The 21,477-nt window shown below is 38.6% G+C and overlaps 2 protein-coding genes across 5 annotated transcripts in view; both read left to right on the forward strand.

The window, feature by feature from the left end:
* Nucleotides 1-151: 151 nt before the first annotated feature.
* On the forward strand, nt 152-10,891 carry LOC122776016 (sodium- and chloride-dependent GABA transporter 2-like). Its single transcript, XM_044036325.1, has 15 exons — nt 152-323; nt 2,919-3,119; nt 3,710-3,844; nt 4,420-4,560; nt 4,863-4,944; nt 5,186-5,318; nt 5,488-5,622; nt 6,151-6,254; nt 6,392-6,516; nt 6,940-7,052; nt 7,186-7,323; nt 7,669-7,771; nt 8,075-8,175; nt 8,360-8,530; nt 9,238-10,891. Exons 1-15 carry the CDS (start codon nt 317-319, stop codon nt 9,400-9,402), a joined length of 1,854 nt encoding a protein of 617 aa, XP_043892260.1. The 5' UTR covers nt 152-316; the 3' UTR covers nt 9,403-10,891.
* Nucleotides 10,892-10,998: 107 nt separating this feature from the next.
* mon2 (MON2 homolog, regulator of endosome-to-Golgi trafficking) overlaps nt 10,999-21,477 on the forward strand; it is a 29,357-nt gene continuing 18,878 nt past the window's right edge. For 2 of the 4 annotated variants that reach the window (XM_044036320.1, XM_044036322.1), the window contains exons 1-4: nt 10,999-11,599; nt 17,020-17,083; nt 18,110-18,237; nt 21,344-21,475. In XM_044036320.1, coding sequence (XP_043892255.1) covers nt 11,492-11,599; nt 17,020-17,083; nt 18,110-18,237; nt 21,344-21,475 — 432 coding nt within the window. In that variant the 5' untranslated portion in view covers nt 10,999-11,491. The remainder of the gene's footprint in view (nt 11,600-17,019; nt 17,084-18,109; nt 18,238-21,343; nt 21,476-21,477) is intronic. The other 2 variants (XM_044036319.1, XM_044036321.1) reach the window with 1 other exon arrangement.

Genomic DNA, 21,477 nt, shown 5'->3' on the forward strand with positions numbered 1-21,477 from the left:
TGTGTGTGTCAAAAGGTTACGCAATCGGCCCCACCAGACAGCACAGACCTCTAGTGTGCTGTGGAGAGTGTTTGTGTGTGTGTGTGTGTGTGTGTGTGTGTTGGTGTGTGGGGGTATCTGAATGGAGCTGGATGGGGTGGGTGGTGAGCGGTTGGGGGGTTAGAGAAGAGCAAAGCAGAGAGAAAAACTCATTGCGGGCTTCACTTAAGTTTTCACTTCCTCAGATCTCCGCCCCTCCATGTAGTGAAACCTGCCATAGCAGCAGGCCTGTATTTGGTGGCCCACATTCTTCCAGGAACGGTCTTTGCACACCATTATGAAAGGTGAGTACCTGTTTATTGAAGATCAAGTGTTAAGATTTTGATTTTTATGTTGTTTAAAATCATTTTTGGCAACCAAACTGTGTGTTTTATGTGGCTAATGAAAGGCTTGCTGTACAAAAGAACACAGCTAATTAACATGCTCTAGTGCAAAGATTGTGCATCTAGAATGCTAAATTTCATTTTTCCAGGACTTGGTGGTTACATTCGGCAGATCTTAGAGCAGCATGGTGCACGCTACTCATGCTGTAATTACAAAAATGACTTAACGCAATGAATGAATTGTAATTTTAAAAAAAAACACACCACATTCTTCATTTATAATTCATAATCTTCCACCAGACCATTCTAAATATGTACTGTGTACAAATAAGCATGTGATGCGGATGTCCTTACCTTTAGTGATCCAGTTAGAGACAGTATTAGTGTCCAATTAGCTGCAGCACAACATCATGGATGTGTAACTCTGAGCTGCACATGTTTATTACTGCCATTGTCAGTGACATGCCATGATGATCCACACGACCGAGTCCATGATTCCCATCAATTGGTTTCTGTTCTTATTGTATGTTGATATTATGAAGAAGACAGAGAACCATGCAAATGTCCCACAGGCAACCACTGTGTGCGTGAGTGTGTTTTCTTCTCACGTGTCCTCGATTTCACAATGTGGACTCTACTACTCTCAGACACAAATCATGTCTAAACGAAATATTGATATAGGAAACACTAACACAACAGACTGAGGAAAGCTGTTATCAGATTTACAAACAACGTGAGAATTTGTATGTAATATGAGGTCAGTTTTTCCCTTCAAATATGAACAAAGCCATAACTTTGCCACTTTGGTTTACTTTTGCTGTAATCATCAACCTTGAGTATAACCACAAATGGCAACCAGAAGAAGAAAAAGAAGCAAAAAAAGAAGAAGAAGAAGCTGATTATCTCACAATTTGAAAGACTGCCAAAGTTAACTTGAGCACAGTGGAGTATTTGCGGCTAAAAGCCAGAGTTGTTTTTACTCCAGGAGTTGGTGGTCAGAACAAAAGATAACTTTTCATTATGATTACTCTCTAAAACCATGTCCAAATGTGGCATATTTACATTTCAGATTATTCAAACAAGCAATGTCTAGCCCAGATTTTGACAGTGATCGTGCGTTTCTGGCAGGTCTCATTCTTGGTAATTCAACACAAAACACAAGGTGGACACTCGCCAGAAATGCAGTCAGATCTTCTCAGACAATTAGAAACATAATTTAGACTTTTGCTGAACTTTTGCCGAACTCTTCCTGAAGTGCACGGGTTCAGTCACTCCACCGTGAGGTAGCCAGGCAACCATTAAAACCCCCAGAATGTGGAGCACTACAGACATGACCACCATGCTTATTTCCTAAAATGTTGAATTATTCAAATAAGGAGTTAAACATTACAGAAACTGCACTTCATGTCCAGCCAGTCCTTCATATGGTCAGATGCACATGCATGAGTTAATTTTGTCAGTTTTTTAGCGAGGTGAGGTTTGAGCTGTGTCCAGGGATAATGCTCGACTTTACCAGGATAAGTTTGGTCTCTGTCTTGGCTAATTTTCTCTGTTATTCCTCTCTTCTGATGTTCTATGTATATGAGAACTATTTTACCCCAATTTCCCTGGTATTACAGCTCGCCTATTTAAAGTTGGGCTTTTAGCTTTCTCCACAGCATCCACAAACTAGAATATAAAAAAGTGGTTATAAGTGGAATCTGGCTGCAAGACCAGCACAGTTTTTTGCAACAAACATTCATTCCCACCAAGTACCTTTTTCGAAAACAAAGGGCACTATGTTTATCTCGAGCTGCTTTTGGCTTCTAAAATAGATTGGACCTCCTTCACCTTGCGTGAACAAGAGCTGAGCTAAATTAAAAGCAGACTGCTCCATTAGTCACATTGGACCAAATCACACAACATGTAACATGGGTTTCTGTAAAGGTGCGGTAAAAGGGCGGAAGAGCAGGTGACAGAAGTCGGCACAGTCAGTGAGCCAACTGAGAGAGATTCTCTTTGATCCACACACAAAGTCTGGCTGAGGGCTTGACTGACATGTGATGTAGTCAGACGACCACAAGCTCGGTCTCACCACACTTTTGCCACACGGAAGAAAAACAAGTGATTTGCATTTCTCTTTGAGAACTAGCCAAGGTCCTGAATTGTTTTCATCCACCTCCTGATCTTAAGCACTTTGCAACATTCAATCTTCTACCGCGCTCCTTTCACTTACCATGGTTATATTTGTGGCATTTTTTCACAATTAAAATAAACACACTTTGCACGTAAAGTGCATAAATCTAGCATGTTCAGAGTGTGAGTGTCCCTGTAGGTGTACAAAAGTTGCCATGACTTGTGCCGATTCCTAGTATTATACTGCTCGTGTTCAACCAACAAGTGCTCTTTTCATAATGCTACCATAACCTGACGGTGGGTGTCTGATGCCTGGTGCTGAAGGCAGCAATTAGGAGTTATCAGAGCCGTGTCTGATTCGGTCAATTTCATAGTAAGAGTTGTTATTGGCAAAACCTGTCAATTTAGTTTTTAATCTTATGCTCTAACCCTTTTTCACAGACGAAAGGGTGAACACAGTGAAGGTGGAAGCCTCCAATGGGCACAGCAGGCCCCTGGACGTTGTACCCAGTACGGAGGAGAAGATGACTGACCGGGGTCAGTGGGGCAACAAGGTTGAGTTTGTTCTGTCAGTGGCTGGAGAAATTATAGGCCTGGGAAATGTCTGGCGTTTTCCCTACCTTTGTTACAAGAACGGAGGAGGTGAGTGCAGGATTTATTTATCTTTGGTTTGTTATCTTGTTTCCTGCTTGACACAAAAGGTTCAAGAGTTTCAGAGTGCAGTCTTGCATGTTAAACATCAGGGTGTGGCAACAAGTAGAAAGGAGTACTTAGTTCAAACCCATGGTGATGGGTTAATGTGTAATCTATTCTGAGGAGATCTATTGCTTTAAGCGCAATCCTTTATCAAGGCTTAGTTTCTCATAGTGCCAACGCACCCCCATCATAGGAGTTAGGTTTAAAAACAGCTTTAAAAAAATAAATGGGTGTTCATTTCTTGATCCCCCCCGTAAATCTAACCATCTCTTCCTTAGGCCACAGCCTACATCCCCAGAAATCAGGATCATTCTTTTACTTTTTGAATGATGTTCAGAAAAATGTCTCCATTTGGTCAGGTTTACTAAAATAAAGGAACATGAATAACATTAAGAACATGAATAACATGAAAACCAGCAAACAATAAAATCATAGATTATGTTTGATGCTCAATGGAAGGTAAAATATTATTTGGTTCATGTGATGATTATATTAGATGTGTTTGATTTGTTCTATTTAATCTGTGTTTATGTTAGGTGCCTTCTTTATCCCGTACCTCATCTTCTTGTTTGCTTGTGGGATCCCGGTTTTCTTCCTGGAGACGGCTCTGGGTCAGTACACCACTGAGGGTGGAATCACCTCCTGGAGGAAGATGTGCCCTTTGCTTGAAGGTAAAAATCTCAGGTTAAGGTTGGTGAGGATCAAACTGACCAACCTTTATTTTCTGTCCATTGTTTTGATGTAAAAATATAATGATTGCTCACAGAAAAAAAAATAACAATAAAAATAGTGTGTGTTTGTGTGCATCCTATTACAGATGAGGAAGGCTGATGCCTAATGGATGGACACCAATTTCTTATTTGAGAATTTAGCAAATTATAATTTTACCTAAATGTAGTTTACATCAAAAACTAGTAGAAGCACCGTATGAAACACCAAAGTTCAATCATACTTCTATTTCTTTGGTGAATGTGACTGTCGGTGAGCTCAATGCAATTTTGGTGAGTTGCTTTGGAAAACTAAGATTAAGTTATTGTTGAATATTCCTCATCACGTGGCTGACAAATAAAACTGTACACCTCTATCTCAAAAGTTAGTAATGTCCACTTCAGACAGGCTTATTAAGCTCTTTGTTGCATGGAGCCCCCACCTAAAATCGCCTTTTTGGTTTTGCCAACAGTGAGCAATAAGGACTGCTTTTTATGACCCAGTAAATGTCCTAATCCTGATGTTTTTTCTGTTGCAGGAGTGGGCTATGCCACCCAGGTGATTGTTGCTCTGCTGAACATCTACTACGTCATTGTGTTAGCGTGGGCCATCTTCTTCCTGTCTCACTCCTTCACGTGGGACCTGCCCTGGGCCTCGTGCAACAACTCCTGGAACACTGGTACAATATACGTGTAGCCATACACAGATATGTCACGTATGGGAACTAATAACAGAGCCCATTGCTGGTGTTCATTCATAGACTCACAATGGCAAATTTCCGTGCAGCTTGTTGATTTTTTATTTTCTGGTTTTCCCCTCAGAATTCTATTTATTAACTTTCTTTAGCGAGTGAGTGCTCCATTGCACCTCCGCCTCAGTGTTGGCATTGTTGCACTAGTCTGTGTGTAACTTGGAAACCTCAGCGCAAGCTTGGATTTCTTCACAGGATTGAATGTCTTTTTTGTCTCCCCTTCATTCAAGATTCCTGTATGGTATTTCAGAAGGGGAATAGCTCCATCAATCACCATGAGAACGCCACCTCTCCTGTCATTGAGTTCTGGGAGTAAGTGCCTTTTTGTCTGCCATGTCCCCAAATGGCCTATAATGTGCCAGTGAGTTCACCAAATATTCATCTCACCAAACCAAGACCAAAATGTGTAGCTGTTTAAAGGTTTTAAACCTACATAGTCTTTTGAATTTTACAGACCCTTTGCTTTTAAACTCCTGAAGAAAGTTGTGAACATAAATACACCGAATGTACCCCATTGACTGTTTTGTTTGTTGTGTGTGTGCGTGTGACCCAGACGCAGAGTTCTAAGAATTTCCTCAGGTATTGATCACATTGGTTCTCTGAACTGGGACCTGGTGCTTTGTCTGGCCATTGCCTGGGTCATCTGCTATTTCTGCATTTGGAAGGGAGTCAAGTCCACTGGCAAGGTAAAAACCTGTCCTCCCGTCATAGCATTCACTTCCTCCATTCAAGAACTGCTGGATTATTAATGACATATTTCAAATTACAGAGATTACACAGATGTTTTTAAGCTGTTTTAGTCTGACTGCAGTTGATAAATATTTGCTGTTTATTAACTTTTATTATTTTCTGCAGGTGGTTTACTTCACAGCCACCTTTCCATATATTATGCTAATAGTCCTGCTGATCAGAGGGGTGACACTGCCAGGAGCCTCCAGAGGAATCCACTTCTACCTTTACCCTGACCTGGGACGGCTGGCTGACCCACAGGTACTGCAGGCTTGATATCTTTTGACACACTGGAGCATGTCTGGAGGTATGGCCTGTTACTGTTTTTCAATCTGTTTTGCTACAGGAAACAGTAACCACCAAACTGCCAACCTACATATTGAAAATGTAAAGTGTCTTGGATTGCCCCTCCACGTTTAAATCTTACACCAAAACAGGTTTGCCGACATTGTAGTGGAATGGCAAGATGTTTATGTTGATTTAGGAAAGACAAATACTACAGTTTCTTCTGTAGTAAAATGATAATTGGAGACCATTTTCTAGTGCTTTCATATCTGCATACATTTTTTGCCACCATTTTTCCTCAAGGGGACAATAAAATTTCAAAATATGTCCAACAGACAGATAAGAAAGACCAATATGACCAAAGACCAAAAGGCCAAAGAAGATGAAGACCAATAAAGGCCACTTGTTAACTTGTTATCTATATATGAAAAAGCCCTGACAATTAAGTTGTTGGAAAATGTGGGTTTTACTGCAATATGTTAAATCTAAACTTTATCAACTTAGGTTTGGATGGACGCTGGAACTCAAATCTTCTTCTCCTATGCCATCTGCCTGGGCTGCCTCACTGCCTTGGGAAGCTACAACAAATATAACAACAACTGCTACAGGTGTGGACCAAAACATAATGCAGTGAAAACAACAGTCCTGTTGTTTTATTATTTAGTGCTTCTATGTGTGTAACTCATTTGTGGATATGCATGTGAGGTTTCCATTCATTATAGCCTCCTCTCTGTTTTGTTTCCAGGGATTGTCTGTGCCTTTGTTTCCTGAACAGTGGCACTAGTTTTATCGCAGGCTTCGCCATCTTCTCCATTCTTGGCTTCATGTCTTATGAGCAAAATGTACCCATCTCAGAAGTGGCTGAATCTGGTTGGTGTTTTTTTTTTTTTTTAATGACAGCTATCATACCTCTACTTCTGTTTCCTCTTATTTACTCTGTTGAAAAAGTAATTATGTTTTTGCTTTTTAAAATAAGCCTGTCAAAAACAGATAATGGGTTGTGCCTAGAAATGATTGGATCAAGAACAAGGTTCAACACCTATGACACAATGCAAATATTCAAATATTCTACTATCTACTCACAGTAACTTTGTTCCAGCTGCCATTGCACAATTATCTAGTGTGTTGTTTTTTTGTAGTTTTATTCTTGCAATATTTATTTATTAATTTTAATATTGGTCCAATGGTCCTGAAAAAAGATATTTTGACAAAGGATGCCTCTAATTTAAAACTGCAAACTCTACCCCCGGATACAAGTAAAGTGAATTGACATTTGAACTCTGTCTAACCCAGGTCCAGGTTTAGCCTTCATAGCATACCCTCGAGCTGTGTCCATGATGCCTTTCTCCCCACTGTGGGCTGTCTTCTTCTTCATTATGATTGTCTTTCTGGGACTGGACAGTCAAGTGAGACCATTATATGCACCTCTACACAATCACACGCTCAGAGACAACATACATAAATGCTACATACAGTGCAAATGTCACTTTAATTGAAAAAGGCGACAAAATATATCATATGTGTTTCTTTCATGGTCAGTTTGTGTGTGTGGAGAGCCTGGTCACAGCCATGGTGGACATGTATCCCTCCACCTTCCGCCGTAAGAACCGTAGGGAGCTCTTCATCCTGGCAGTGGCGGTGGTGTCCTTCCTCTTGGGACTCATTATGCTGACAGAGGTTAGTGTCAGCAATCACTTACCACTTTACATGTGTAAACATTAACAAAAGCAAATTAACTGGCTGTGTAAATAGGAAAATAAAGGTTGAACTGCAATGAAACTTTTCCTTTTTGCTTTGCTGTGAAATAGCAGTCTACAAAATGACCACTTTGGTGAAACTGCACACAGCTTTACTTCCTCATGTCCAGTGAATCGTCTGTGATCAGAGTTGCCCTTTGCAAAATAATCTAAAGAAGAAGAAAACATGGATCAGTGACTGTCACTCTAAACATCGTTTTAGCTTTTACTTTTGTTTGATTATATGCAGTTTTCATTTTTGAAAGTTATCTGTTTTTTCCCACAGGGAGGAATGTATGTCTTCCAGCTCTTTGACTACTATGCAGCGAGTGGGATGTGCCTGCTCTTTGTGGCTGTTTTTGAGACTGTTTGCATTGCTTGGATTTATGGTGAGTGTGTAATCCAGGCTATTCAGGAACCCCTGAAGGGGGTGTAACAAAGGCCTCAGTCTTACTTGGCACCACTCTTCATTGTCAAACACTGCTCTCTCAATCAGCCCATTAAACATTTTAGTTTCCCTTTTGGTGTTTTTGCCTCTGCAAAATTCTTCATATGCAAATAAATTACTTGGCCAGATATCACAATGACCTTTTAAGGTTACGAGCAGTCATTTGTTTCATGAATGAAGACTATTTATGTGATGCTTTTCTCTAGATTCCCCATGTGTTTCAATCATCCCTTCCTGACTACAGGTGCTGACCGTTTCTATGACAACATAGAGGACATGATTGGCTATCGGCCCAGCCCTGTTATCAAGTACTGCTGGCTCTTCTTCACCCCTGCAACTTGCTTTGTGGGTTTGACATGGTCCTCCACAGGTTTCTTAAAAGAAGAGCAGCCTCTAGTGGCCATTGTTGAAAATACATTTTAATATTCAAGTGAACACAAATAATGCATTTTCCTATTTATATGGATTATGTTGCACACATTTTTGTATTGCATTCCACAGTAACATCAATAACGGTTTCTGTTTTCAGGGAACCTTTTTCTTCGCTTTGATCAAGTACTCACCTCTCAAGTACAATAATGAATACATATACCCATGGTGGGGTGATGGAATAGGCTGGCTGCTGGCCCTGTCGTCTATGATGTGTATCCCGTTTTGGGTGGCAGTGAAACTATACACCACCCCTGGAACACTGAGAGAGGTACCATTTATCAAAATCGTCCTATTTAGGGCAAAATCTTGGCTCTCTTTCAAGATTTTTTCAACTTGTTTTCTTGAGCAGTTCACTTCTTAACCTAAACCAATCCTCTTTCACTGTCAGTATAAAAACCCCATGTACACTACCTGCTCAATGCACAAAGGCAGACACATTTCCTGAATGTAGCTGACCAGCACTGTTTCAACCAGTGCTTAAATCAAAGGTCAGTAACAGGACACCAAATTAAAGCTGTTGTTGCCAGTATATCATCTTTGTAAGGTATTAATATCCCACTACCCCACTTAACTATCTACATTGTCGTTTCTTATTTTTACTTTTATATTTTTATTTAATTTTATTTATTTAATTTTTTTTTTTTTTTTCTCTCGCTTAGTGTTTTTATTTATGTATTGTACGGTGTCCTCGAGTGCCCAGAGAGGCGCCTCCAAATAAAATTTATTATTATTTATTATTATTAATATGTCAATGTTTCTGCACATCTCATTTGAGTGCCACAGCAACAATTTATAAATTATGAAAGAGTCATTATATTGCTGTCATTTTTTATTCTTTTGATAACAAACATGATGTAGTCCTGTTAACCCAGTGGTTATGATGTTCGCCACACTGTATAATCTCAAAATCCAAGATAAGATTGTGGCTGATGTCTGTTTGACATAATATGTCTGTTTCCGTCACTGTGTTCACAGCGTTTTGTTCTTCTGACCATGCCATCTTCTGAGTTACCAAAGACCAAGAAGGAGCAAGAAAAGCTGCTTGCTGTCTTCACAGCGGATGGTGAAAACCTCCATCAGAAGGCAGCTCCTACTAAGGACGGTTATTTACCTGTTGATGAAAAAGAGTCCAATTGTTAAAGACCTAACGGGTTTAAATCACAGCGTCTAGGGTTTGGGAGTCAAAGGTCACTTCTCAGTTTCAATACTCTGTCTGAATTTTTCTCTGTTCTCTCTGCACGGCAAAGTGTAGAGCAATGCAGGTAAAAGGCAGACAAAGTGATGAAACATGCACAGAGGCAGGCCACACCTGTAACTGCTAATCTGCTGCTAGAGTCTTTGCCTTTGTATGCTGCCTAGTGTGTTGGTATCAGAATTCTTACTTAATTATTTACACTATACATTCTTTTGTTTTGTTTTGCCTATAATCTAATTTGCCAGTGGCAGAGTCTCATGTACATTAGAAAGATGTGACCATTGTTGTTATACAGTGGCTCAGGATTTGATCATGTCTGCTTTCTGAGGAAGCTTTGTTATGGACATCTCTAATGTTCACTTATTCTGACATGACAGTTCATTTACTTGGCTTTAAAGGAACTTTAAAAGCTGTCTGCCACAGATGGAGCATAAAAGGTTATTTGTATACAATTTATGGATGTTTACATGCACCTCTGTGCAGCTATCTTGCAGCTCTTTTACTGCATAGTGATGAATTGTCATGTCAAAATCTACAATATCCAGATAAACAGTACAAACACACTGATGAACAATTCTTGAGAATGTAAGAATTTTAAGTGTACACTGAGAGGTTCTAAATCATTGATTTTATGTAGGTATTTCATAACATTTCTGTGGTCTTTTTTTCATTAGTATTTGTGTGAGCCCTGTAGATAGATATTTGGATATCGATATTTTTAAATGCTTTTTGTGATGCTTCTGAATGTTGTCATAATTTACTATTGTTTCAGTTTTGTCAAATGGACGGGGGTGGCTGAAATGTTTGAAGGTATTCATTTCAAATTGAACATCTCTGTTGTCTTCTAGTTTGTTGTAAATTAACTCCAACCTTAGTTTCTTTAGCGGTAATGTTACAATTGTATGTTGTAATTGTATGCTGATAGCAATTACTTTCTTTCCTGTAACTCTTATGTTCTATAAATGTTTTGTAATGGTTTGTGTCTAAACAATGTTAACTACAGTCCACCTACAGTACACAAAGTATTTGACAGAAATCAAAATGATCTGATGTCTGAATCCCAAAGATATAATTTTGGATTATCACTTAAATTTCAGTTTCTATTTAGTGTTCTGCTTGTTTGCTGAATTCATGAAGCACATTTTTCTCTATATGGAAAAATCTACAGGCTTGTACATTCCTGCAGATTTGCCAGAATCTGAATGTTTTTTGTTTTGTTTTTTACATCAGGTTTCTATTATCTATTCAGTACATTCTATGACTAATATGAATTGGCTTTATGAATTCTGGCAAATATTTAATTTGGTTTTGATGTTTTATTTCACAATCAATTATTGAATGAAGTAATAAAAGCAGGGTCATTTAAATATATATATATATATATTGTTAAAATACAAGATATTTGATTAAAGGTAGCCAACTAATACAAAATAACTCCAAATTACCTGCTTCAAACTGTTTTGCAACTGTTTTTCGCTGCTATCTTTGCTCATGTTCATGTTTAGATAGATAGATAGACAGACAGACAGATAGATATGTAGACTCCAGTATGAATGTGCAAATTAACACGTGGTTAAATGTTAACCTTAGGCTTTGACAGCAGGGGTCGCTGTAGTCATTATTTTGAACTGTTTACGGAAGTCCTAGTGACGTGTCACTGTCCACCGAAGCATTGTGGGAAGGGAAGTGGAGCTGCTGACGGCAGCTGATGGCTGACTGCTCATTTTGACAGATATCTTTGATTAGTGAGCAATTTTATTGAAGAATAACTCAGAGAAACGATGCTATTCCATGACGCCGATGTTGACGGGCATTGAAAGAGGAGAACATATGCCGGTGTCATCGCGGCTCTGCTGCGCCCAAAGCAGAGAGACTGGATACGACTGTGTCAATGGACCGCGGCGTTTTTATTTTATTTTCCAAGGCAGGCGAATAAAGTAGCAACGGATCATATCCCCGCTGTGGATGGGCGGCGGGAACGACTCTTTATCATTTAAAGTTTCCTGAGGTTTTCCGTCGAAGGTGCCGTTGAAGATGTCGACCAGCAGCCCCGAGGCGGTGAAGAAATTGCTGGATAACATGCAGACGGACCTGCGGTCTCTGTCCATGGAGTGCAAGAAGAAATTCCCCCCAGTCAAAGAGGTTAGCCGGCTAGTTAGCTTAACTCAGCCGTTACCCTGGTGTCACACAGCTGCTCTGAAATCGTCTGTTTCTGTCGTAATACCTGGTGTTTTGCATATTAGTCAATTTGGACCTGTTTGTACACTCGTCGCTAGGCCTCTGCTCTGGTGTAGGACGTGGACACTGAGTTGTCCTCTTAATGAACGGGTGTATTAAAAGTTGTGTCGACGACAGCGCCTTCTCACCTACAAGGCTTTCCTGTGACACAGTGTACAGTTAATTGTTCTTTAACTAGCATTAAGTAATAGCTAGATTTATTACACACATCAGTCTGTTGAAAATGACTTTGATGTACAGTAATTTAAAGGGTCTGTGTCAAAGTTTCCATCAACAAAATGTCGCCATTAGAAACTAGAAATTGCTATTTTTGAGAGGCCATAATATAATATGCAAATTAATTCATGTTTATTTTCTAATTAATATCATTAAACCCTCAGAGTTGGACCTGGATAGTGCGTCTTTATAACTTAATAAATTATGGAGTTCATACTTACTTTTGAATAGCAGTATCTTGAGTCTTTTATTGCAAACCAGTTTAATTTCCCAGTTTTCACACAACGTTTCTTCTACCACTGATACAGAATAATAGGCTCAGACTCAGCTCTGCAAATGTTGTAAATATTTACTGTTTCTTTGCCTAAATGTCTGTATATAAGACCTCAGTCAAATTTTCATTTAATAGTTCACATGTTAATATTGTGGAAAGTCTCCCCAAGCTACCACCACAATTGTCAACTTGGTTATTTGTGAGAAAAACAAACCATTTAAGTTAAATACTGTGGCAGCACTGATTTAAATTTTCAAAACAGAATTCAAATAAGTGATTGCAGAAATGCACCGTATTTGTAAAGAAAATAATTTGTCCAGGATCTCTTGTCGCAATTTAATTTTGCAGTTATGCCTTTGTTGTTGACGCGGCCATTTCATACTGGGTCACTGACAGTGTTAGTCACCTACTGTTTATGTTTACTGACTGGTTTCGCTGTGCAGCGGTGTTGGTGACATCGTTGCTTAGTGAGTTCAGAGAAGAGAATGGTATAAGGGGATGTCAGGACTTTTGACTACATAATATGCGTATGTGCTATGTTTGAGTCACACAAAGAAGACAGACTGGGTAAAGAGTTAATTTCCATACGTTATATTTTCTTTTACCATTTGATTGACTGCTGTAAGAATAATAGTGCTGCTTACCCTAATTGTGTGTCGGCTTTTAAGTGATAAAGTGACCAAAGTTATATAATTTACATGACGCCATCTCGGTCAGGGTCTCTTTAACTTAATTCCCTGTAATTCCCTGGTATAACCAGCTTACTGTTTGCTTGCAAGTGATCACACAGGTCTCAAGATCAAGAGTTCTACTATATATGGGATTTGTTCTTGTGGAAATATGCATCAGTTGTCTCAGTTGGAAGCTGCATATCAGGCTATTCCAGCAGAGTTTGTTTTACCCCAGGTATCCCCTCTGTTAAAGACAACATTCCTTTATGGAACTTTTCTGGATTTCAATCACTTTCACTAACTTTGGTGTGCAATATTTCAAAATGAGGTGTATGGCAGACTCACAGGGCCACCAAAAAGGTTACAGCTGGTCTAATGTCAGAAGACCTCTTGCTGCCCCTTGCCTAAGGCCCTTATGAAGCATCTCCTTCAAATATTGATTTATCATCACTCAGGTTTCCTGGCCTTAACAAGCCTTTTACCCTAGGGGATCACAGCAGTGCAGAGAGCCACTTTGATGTCTGTCACCACAACCTGAGCTCATGAGTTGAAATCGTTGTGATTAGAACAACCTTTTCCAGTAAAGGCTGTCCTGACAATATTTTAGCTGCAATGTTGCCACGACAAACAAGCCCAGGACTAGCAGCCATTCTTGAATTTCTTTGAAATTAATCGTCAACTATTTTGATGGCATTTCGTCTGTTTGCAGTGTGGCTGTTGCTTTTGCCAAGTTGGGGAAAAAACATCAGGCATCTGTTCGATCTGTGGATGAGTCAGTTGCTGTCAACTGACTGTAATATACAGTGAAATATAATGACTGCCTATCTGACGAAAACCTGCAGAATCAATCAAAGTACAATGACTAACATTTTCACAGCTTACTTGACTCATCTCATTTGTTAGAAAAGTCATTTAGGGCTATTAAGAGACAAAACAACAATGTGTAGCATGCAAGCTCCCAGTCTTTTTTTTCTCATAGTGTGCCAAGTCAATTCCAAGAACTGCTGAGTTTAGAGAGTCTCACAATGATTCTGAGGAAGTTGTTGTGTGATGGGCTTCACTAATGTTGATTTGCAAAGAAATGAGTTGGCATCCACACATGGTTCAGTTCCGCTTTGAGCATCTCCAGTCTGGAGAAGAAGTGAATCTGTTGAGCACTTCCTGATAACATCCTGGGGGGCTCTCAATCTCCTAAATGCTCAGTACAGTTTTATTATCCCGTCAATGCTTTTTAAATATATAGATAGATAGATATAGATATATATCTATATCTATATAGATATAGATATATATATATCTACATATAAATATATATATATATATATATATATATATATATATATATATATATATATATATATATATACATACATATATAACATACGCACAAGAATTTTAAGGGGGCTTGAAATACTATTTATAACATTTATGAGAACACGTCTTTCTCAACATTGCCTTTGGAAACCAGGCTGCTGAATCTTTCACTTAACTAGAGTGACATCTGAAAACCGGCTGTTCCTCGAACAGCATAGGAGCCATAAGATAATGTATTTCCCATTAATGAAACATTAACAAAGACATTAAATCTTACATAGACTGTCAGAAAATCTTAATGTTTTAATGTTTGTACTTTTACTAGATTAATTACTTTTATTTTGATAGTCTAAATCAGAATTTATATCACCATTGCAAAGTCAGAGAAAGCATTTGCCAGGCTTTTATATGGAAGCATAATTTATATATAAATATATTTTGTTCTAGACTTTGAAGTTCAGGTGCTTTTCATTTGTCCTTCACTATATTCCTGTCATAACCTGTGGGAGTATCAGAAGTAGTCACTGTGGGGTTGTAGTTGTAGTTATTAAAGAGCTCTCTATGTTCCCATCATTGCCCTGCAATGAACTCTGTCTCTGTGTGGGGATTGGGAACAGTGCAGAGGAGAGAGCCTTGCATTTTTCCCCAAGATTATCTTTTTAAGGAGCTGTATGGTACTAGGCCAGTTCACTGTGTGTAAGACAGCCGAAGGCACGGACCAGTGATTGTTGCAGTTGCTTGTTACCATGGGATTCAGCTGGTTATGAATGGTTGACTTCCACAAGCTGACTGATATGTTCAAGTGAAAAATAAGGCTGGGCAATATGGCTTTTAGTAATATCTCAATATTTGTAGGGTATATCCAGATATATGAGATATATCAGGATATAAAGCTACACATAGGTTGTTTCTCTGGGCTCATGAAAAGTTTTCTTTTGAGATGTTTGAGCTTCTCAACTCTAAAATAAAATATCTACTGTTTACAATCTGATCTGTATTACCTTTAATGTATTTGGCTTTTAATGTTAAATGGAGGACGTTTACATGTGCTAGAAATGATGAAATTGTCTATAAAGATGGTAATATTTTGCTATGACACAAATAATTAGGGTTTAAATTAAAGAAGTGACTTTTTCAAATATAATTTGCATTATGCATTTTTTGAATCAATGTAATCTAAGTCTATTTATCAAATTAATTCAATGTAATAATTATGATAATTATTAATGCAACAGCCTTTAAAACCATCATGATATAATGATATCCAAGATGATATCTTGCCTCATGTCACAGTATAGATATAATAATAAGGATATATTGCCCAGCCCTAGTAAAAAAATTACTATCAGTTTGGTGGCCAATATTTCAGCCACTTTCATCTCAAGGGCAAATGCAGTTTTTCTTCCTATTAGGCTATTAATATTTTCATCTTGTAGTGAATTGAGTGGTTGAAAGGCTGTGGTTGTTGCTGACTGGAAACTGTCATAGTGGTAATGGTTACTTTGTATTAGAGTTGAGATTCCACTAATGTATACAGTAAATACAGTAAGATGACACAGTGGCTGCATTACCAAAACACATCAGGGTAATTACGGCCTGAAGTTGTTTGCTTGTTTGGGCAGACTTGTGTCAGAAATGTAGCTGATTTTGCAGTGACATGCTGTATTTGCAGAATTTTGCCCAGAATAAAATTGTAAATAGATTAAGTTTTGCGAGGAAGTCATATCTTCCGTTGCTTAACCCCAAGTTGCTCCAGACGGCTGTACCAGCAGTGTGTGAATGGGTATGAAAGATGCGTGATAGAAAAAGTATGAATGTCTAAATACAGACTGATCATTTATACTGTGGTGATACGCTTCACATGAAAGATTCGATTTTTCTGATGTGATGTGTCAATCAAGTAATCATGAATAATGATTAATTGCTTTCAGATTATTCCAGTTCACTGTGCTTCATCAGATTAGATGCCAGGAAAAATGCCTATCAAGAGATCACAGTCTTGCAGGTGTGGTCTCAAGTAGGGGTGGGCAATATGGGCAAAATATTATATCTCAAAATAAGATTTAGATTGTCTGAGTTATATCTCATTAATTGTTGCTTACAGATTATGTCAATGGACACAAGAATTACAGTGTAGAAACTCTGGATAAACATTCAGATGCACTGCTGTGAGGTAAATGAAGTGAAGCTTGCAAGCGACTAACCTTTGAGGCAGGGTGGATGCTTGCGAGAGGTCATGTGATCATGTAGGCCCACTAGTGGTCATGTGACACTGAATCACGCTCAGTGCATCTTTCATCGGTTTCTGTTAAGTAATTCAAATAATCCGTTATGTCAGTTTGTATGTCTTTAAACAACATACACAATATTATCTTAGGGTTTTTTACACAATTGGAGTCTAATAACAATAGAAGACTATTTTGGAGTCGTGATGGTGAAGAACTCTGGGAAGAGAGGGAGGTTGAAAACACCTGACAGGCTTGCAGAGATTGTTGTAGGAAGATAAGAACATCTTATATTTTGACTGGCAAATACTCTGTTTCTGTCACATAAACTGACTCACATTTTAGTCTGTCTCCATGTCATCCCCTCCTCCCGCCCCCCTCTCTTGACAGTCCTCCTTCCCCATTTCCATTTCTCACTTTCTACTAGCACATCCCTCTCAAGTTTTAAGAGCAGTTCCTAGCAGATTTATCGTCCCTGGTTCTGTCCTGTTTCCCTTGTGGCCATGTATTACCATAAACTGTCTACCACCATGAGCATAGTGGTGCTACACCAGTGTACCACCTTTTGTAACATGTCACATCCAGTGTTAACCTAAAGGTCTCCTCTGTCTCTGTCTCTCTCAGGCTGCAGAGTCTGGTATTGTGAAGATTAAGACCATCGCAGCCAGGAATACAGACATACTGGCAGGTAAGTGTGGAAGGTGCTGACGTGTGTAACCACAACTGGCATATCTGTGTGCCAATTTGTCTGAAGATGCACTTCTTCAGTCTAAATTGAAATTGATGAATTCACTCTCAATATTGTACATACAGTGTACAGTGAGTTTTAGTGGGTCAAATGATAATAGAGTGTCATTTAATCACATGATTGACACACAAGAGAGCCCATGTATTCAAATGTTTTTCAATTAATCTCTGGAGCCACATGTGACCATATCAATTATATCAGTAACAATGCAATGTTAATGGTTGCACTGTTGGAGGAAAAGGACATACGCAAAATTAAATGTATGGCCGAGCCCTGTTTGAGAGCAAATTGCCTTGATTGGTCTATCTGATTGGACTTAAGTATTTTCTGAATTCACTACAAAGCAATTTCACATGACCGGTCTCTTGTCACTTGAATAATAGGATTTTTTGTCCATTCTTGAGAAACAAACTCCTGCTTTTTGCGGCATTTGCAGAGTTGACGCATTGTCGACATTTTCTGAATTCTATTAACGACTGTCCAGCTCCATCTGCTCCACTGTAACTGTATTGCAATTCACTGCTGAGTTCAATTCTGTCTTTGTGTCCAGAAAGGGAAATTGCTAGTTCTTACAGCAGACAGAGACGGAGATTGTTCAGACTAGTTCTGCATAACTAAATAATTTAGTAAATCAAATCCATCGCAATGAATGTGAATGTGTTACAGGTAGTTGGATCCAATTCACTGGGTTCTAAGTCGACTCAGTATGTATGAGCTCACACTCATGATATTGTGAATAACCACTTAAAACCGTTTAAGATATTAAAGTTTTTTCTTTCATCAATTCCTTATTTCAGAGCATTTTATCCTTTTGTTTTCCATCATGGTCTCAGAAAAGCTTTTGAACTTGAGTTCTGAGAATGACGCACACTGAAATAAAATTTTCTTTATCTCCCAAACATATACATATCAGATATCCAGGTTTATATGACATCTAACCTTATCTATGTCCTTTTTTTCCTGCAGCTCTGAAAGAGAACAGCTCAGAGGTTGTACAGCCTTTTCTGATGGGCTGTGGCACCAAAGAGCCTAAGATCACCCAGCTGTGTCTGGCTGCCATCCAGAGACTCATGTCCCATGAGGTGGTATCTGAGGTGAGGACGGGGAGCTCATATGGTGTTAGAAATACATGCATATTTATACAGTTCTTCAAGAGCTGTGTTCGGGGTTGTACGTGCGTGCAAGAAATAGAAATTGAGCTCACTCTAGGCCACATAATACAAGAGGGTGCTAAAAGAAAAACACTGACATGCCGTAGTGTCTTTGGATATGTAAAAGACTTAAGGATTTAATTGATGATGTTCTTAATCCTAAAACAAAATATGTGGTGAGTGTAAATATCACTATTTGTGTAACCGGTTGATTATAATCTTTAAGAAAACTAAGTCAATACCTGTGTCCTTGGTGCAGTGTTTTTCCAACGTAGTCGTTAAGAAAACAAATTTCTCCTTTGTGGCTCTCTGGTGGATTGAGCTGTCAGAGCTGAAAAGTCCTTCTCTCTCATTAAGAACTGTGAATACTCGCATACTTATCGAGCATCTTAGGGCTGCAAATAATCAATTATGAATCGATTTTTAAATAGATGGTCAACTATTTTGATAATCAATGAATCGGTTTGTCTTTTTTATTTTATAATAACAACAAGAGGAAACGTTGATTAATATTTTCTAAATATGTACCTGACATTTTTGACCGAAGAACATAATTGATTAATATAGAAAGCAACCGACAGATTAAGTGTCAGCTCAAGAGCATTTACTTCAGTGCACTTTATGTGATCTCTTACAGTTTCATAGGTTGTACTAATTTCAAGGTCTTCTACCCATTAACACAAATCAGAAGGGCTATGGTGCAGACACATGGTCTTTATTCCAGTTATGTTCAACTTAATCTATAGTAAAGATTGTCAGAGTTAATGCTTAAAGGGCTGCTTTTTTAAAAGAACAACAACTTTTAATTCAGCTAATTCCTGACATTTGCATATTGATGGTGACCTGAGTGTTTCTTGAGATATTTTACATTCAGTTCACACATACTTGCAAATCCAAGATGGCCTACCACCTCAGGCTGGTTCACCTCAGGTCAAGTCAAGTTAACTCTGTGTCTATGGCACAAACAACCAGGGTTGTCCAGTAAGTGCCTTACAAAACACGGTCAGTCACAATAAAAAAAGTAAAAGGGTAAAATAGTAAAGTGGTAAAAACCATCAAAGCTAGTAAGATTTGTGTTATCATCCCAAAGTGAAGGCCAGAGACAAAAGGTGGGTCTCTAAAAGTTATTTAACATGTTCAATAGCGGGGGTGCGTTTAATTTGAATCTGCTCCATAGCTCAGGGGCAGCTATAGAAAAGGCTTGATTGCCATGAGTTTTTAATGGAGTTTCAAACTAGAGAGACGGTGCCAGTCCATTAAAGGCTATAAAAGCCAACGTCAAAATTCTAAAACGAACAAGAAGCCAGTGCAGGGATTTCAGGTGTGATGTGGTCCCTTTTCTTATTACCAGTCAGACGGCGATCTGCAACATTCTGGACAAGCTGCAGGCATTGACTCGATGACTGGTCTAAGCCCACATACAAAGAATTGCAGTAATTCAATACAAGAATCAATGCAACTCATCAATACCCAATCAGGCAAAGTAAATGGTAATTTATTTTTGTCACTGGTGGCTGCCACCTGTCATCCTCACCTATTTGTTCTATCTGTAACAGTTTTTCTCCATCTTGTAGTCATTTAGGGCTTCATGAGGTCGGCTGCAGAGTGTCTGTACTCCACAAATTTATTGGCCAACAAAAAGGTGTCATTAGGATCCACCAGTAGTTTCATGTTATCTGTTCAGTGGCAATTTAACAGTCCTGAAGGACGAGATAACGAGGTATTCAAGCCCTTCAAATAACCCAGTTGGAAATAGACCTGAGATCAGAGCTGTTACTTCAAAGATGGTATTTTGACTTAAGCTATTGGAGCTGCAGCACAACTGCCTTGTTAATACACAATTGGAGACCGTTATTAAAAACACATTGAACCATCTCCTGCAGTCTACATTTTGATGACAGGCCTTTATTATTTAACTAGGGTAACACAGAGAGTAAGTGCTTGCACCAGGATTATATCTTCTCACATGAGAAGTGTGACATAATGGGCTTTTTCCTATTGTCTATATCGAGCTCATTCACAACTTATTTTTATAAAATAATTCATTATTGTAATGGTCAGTAAACGGTGTGTGTGTATGAACAAAAAGGTCAGCTCTGATCCCTATGACATTACAGTAATAGTTGAACAATGTTCAGAAAATATGTGTTTGAGAAGCTGCTAGCAGCTGTTTTTAAGCATTTTAAATGAATGTTTAAAATGAATTATTTATGTTAATTGTCAGCTAATACATTTTACACCTTTATAAACTGACTGTGGAAGTTGTATGTTGATATTATTTGAGAGGTTGGCTGTTGGTTGCAATGTTTTGCTTTTCTTTGAGTAAATGTTCTGTAATTGTCACACCCAATATTTACCTAGAGCATATTTTATAACACAGATCCATTTGAAGTTTTTCCTTTCTACGCTCTACTACTCTGTTACCTCATGAGCAACACTGAACTACAGGTTTTTAAAGCCGCCTAAGCTTTTCAACTAAGGTCACAAGACCATACCACTTAGTATTACTGCAGAGAACCATTTGAAAATGGAGAGAGAAATGGTTGATAGTTGTCCTTTTGCATGTGTTCAAATTTGTTTTGAAAAATAAACATGTAAAATTACAGAACTGAGAACAATGACAACACCAGTAGAGACGTTTGTAGATAGGCTAGGTAATGTTTTCAACACATTGTTGTAAAATATAGCTGAAAATATTATTTAATTTATTTTTTTTATTAAATAGAGATTCCTTCTCAGAGTCCAGTCTGTCAGACACAAGTTGTTTATTTTGGACAGCTTGACCCAAGAAATGACGCACAGTGTCACTTAGTGTCAGCATCAAGTGACATCAGTATTAATGTAATATTTGGTGTTTCGGTTTTTTTTGTTTTTTATCTCAACCCTCAGCAGATAGCGTCAGCTGATCCCACAAGTCTGTGTGTGACTTCGGGGTCTCTCTTTGCATTTTGTTTGTTACCAGCAAGTGACTCTGACAATGCCCCCTGAAGTTTGTCTCTAAGAATGGATCTGTGTGCTGTAATTGACTGTGTTTCCGTGTACTTAACAGGCAGCAGCAGGGAACATCATAAACATGCTGTGGCAGCTGATGGAAAATGGTTTGGAGGAGCTCAAACTTCTACAGACCGTCCTTGTCCTGCTTACCACCAACACAGTTGTGCATGATGAAGTGCTTTCCAAGGT

This window comes from Solea senegalensis, linkage group LG10 (genome assembly GCF_019176455.1).
Source record: "Solea senegalensis isolate Sse05_10M linkage group LG10, IFAPA_SoseM_1, whole genome shotgun sequence".
NCBI lineage: Eukaryota > Metazoa > Chordata > Actinopteri > Pleuronectiformes > Soleidae > Solea > Solea senegalensis.

Coding starts and splice junctions, on each gene's coding strand:
- LOC122776016 (XM_044036325.1), top strand. Junction 3,120..3,709: donor TTGTTACAAGAACGGAGGAG/GTGAGTGCAGGA, acceptor TGTTTATGTTAG/GTGCCTTCTTTATCCCGTAC. Junction 8,176..8,359: donor TCACCCCTGCAACTTGCTTT/GTGGGTTTGACA, acceptor TTCTGTTTTCAG/GGAACCTTTTTCTTCGCTTT.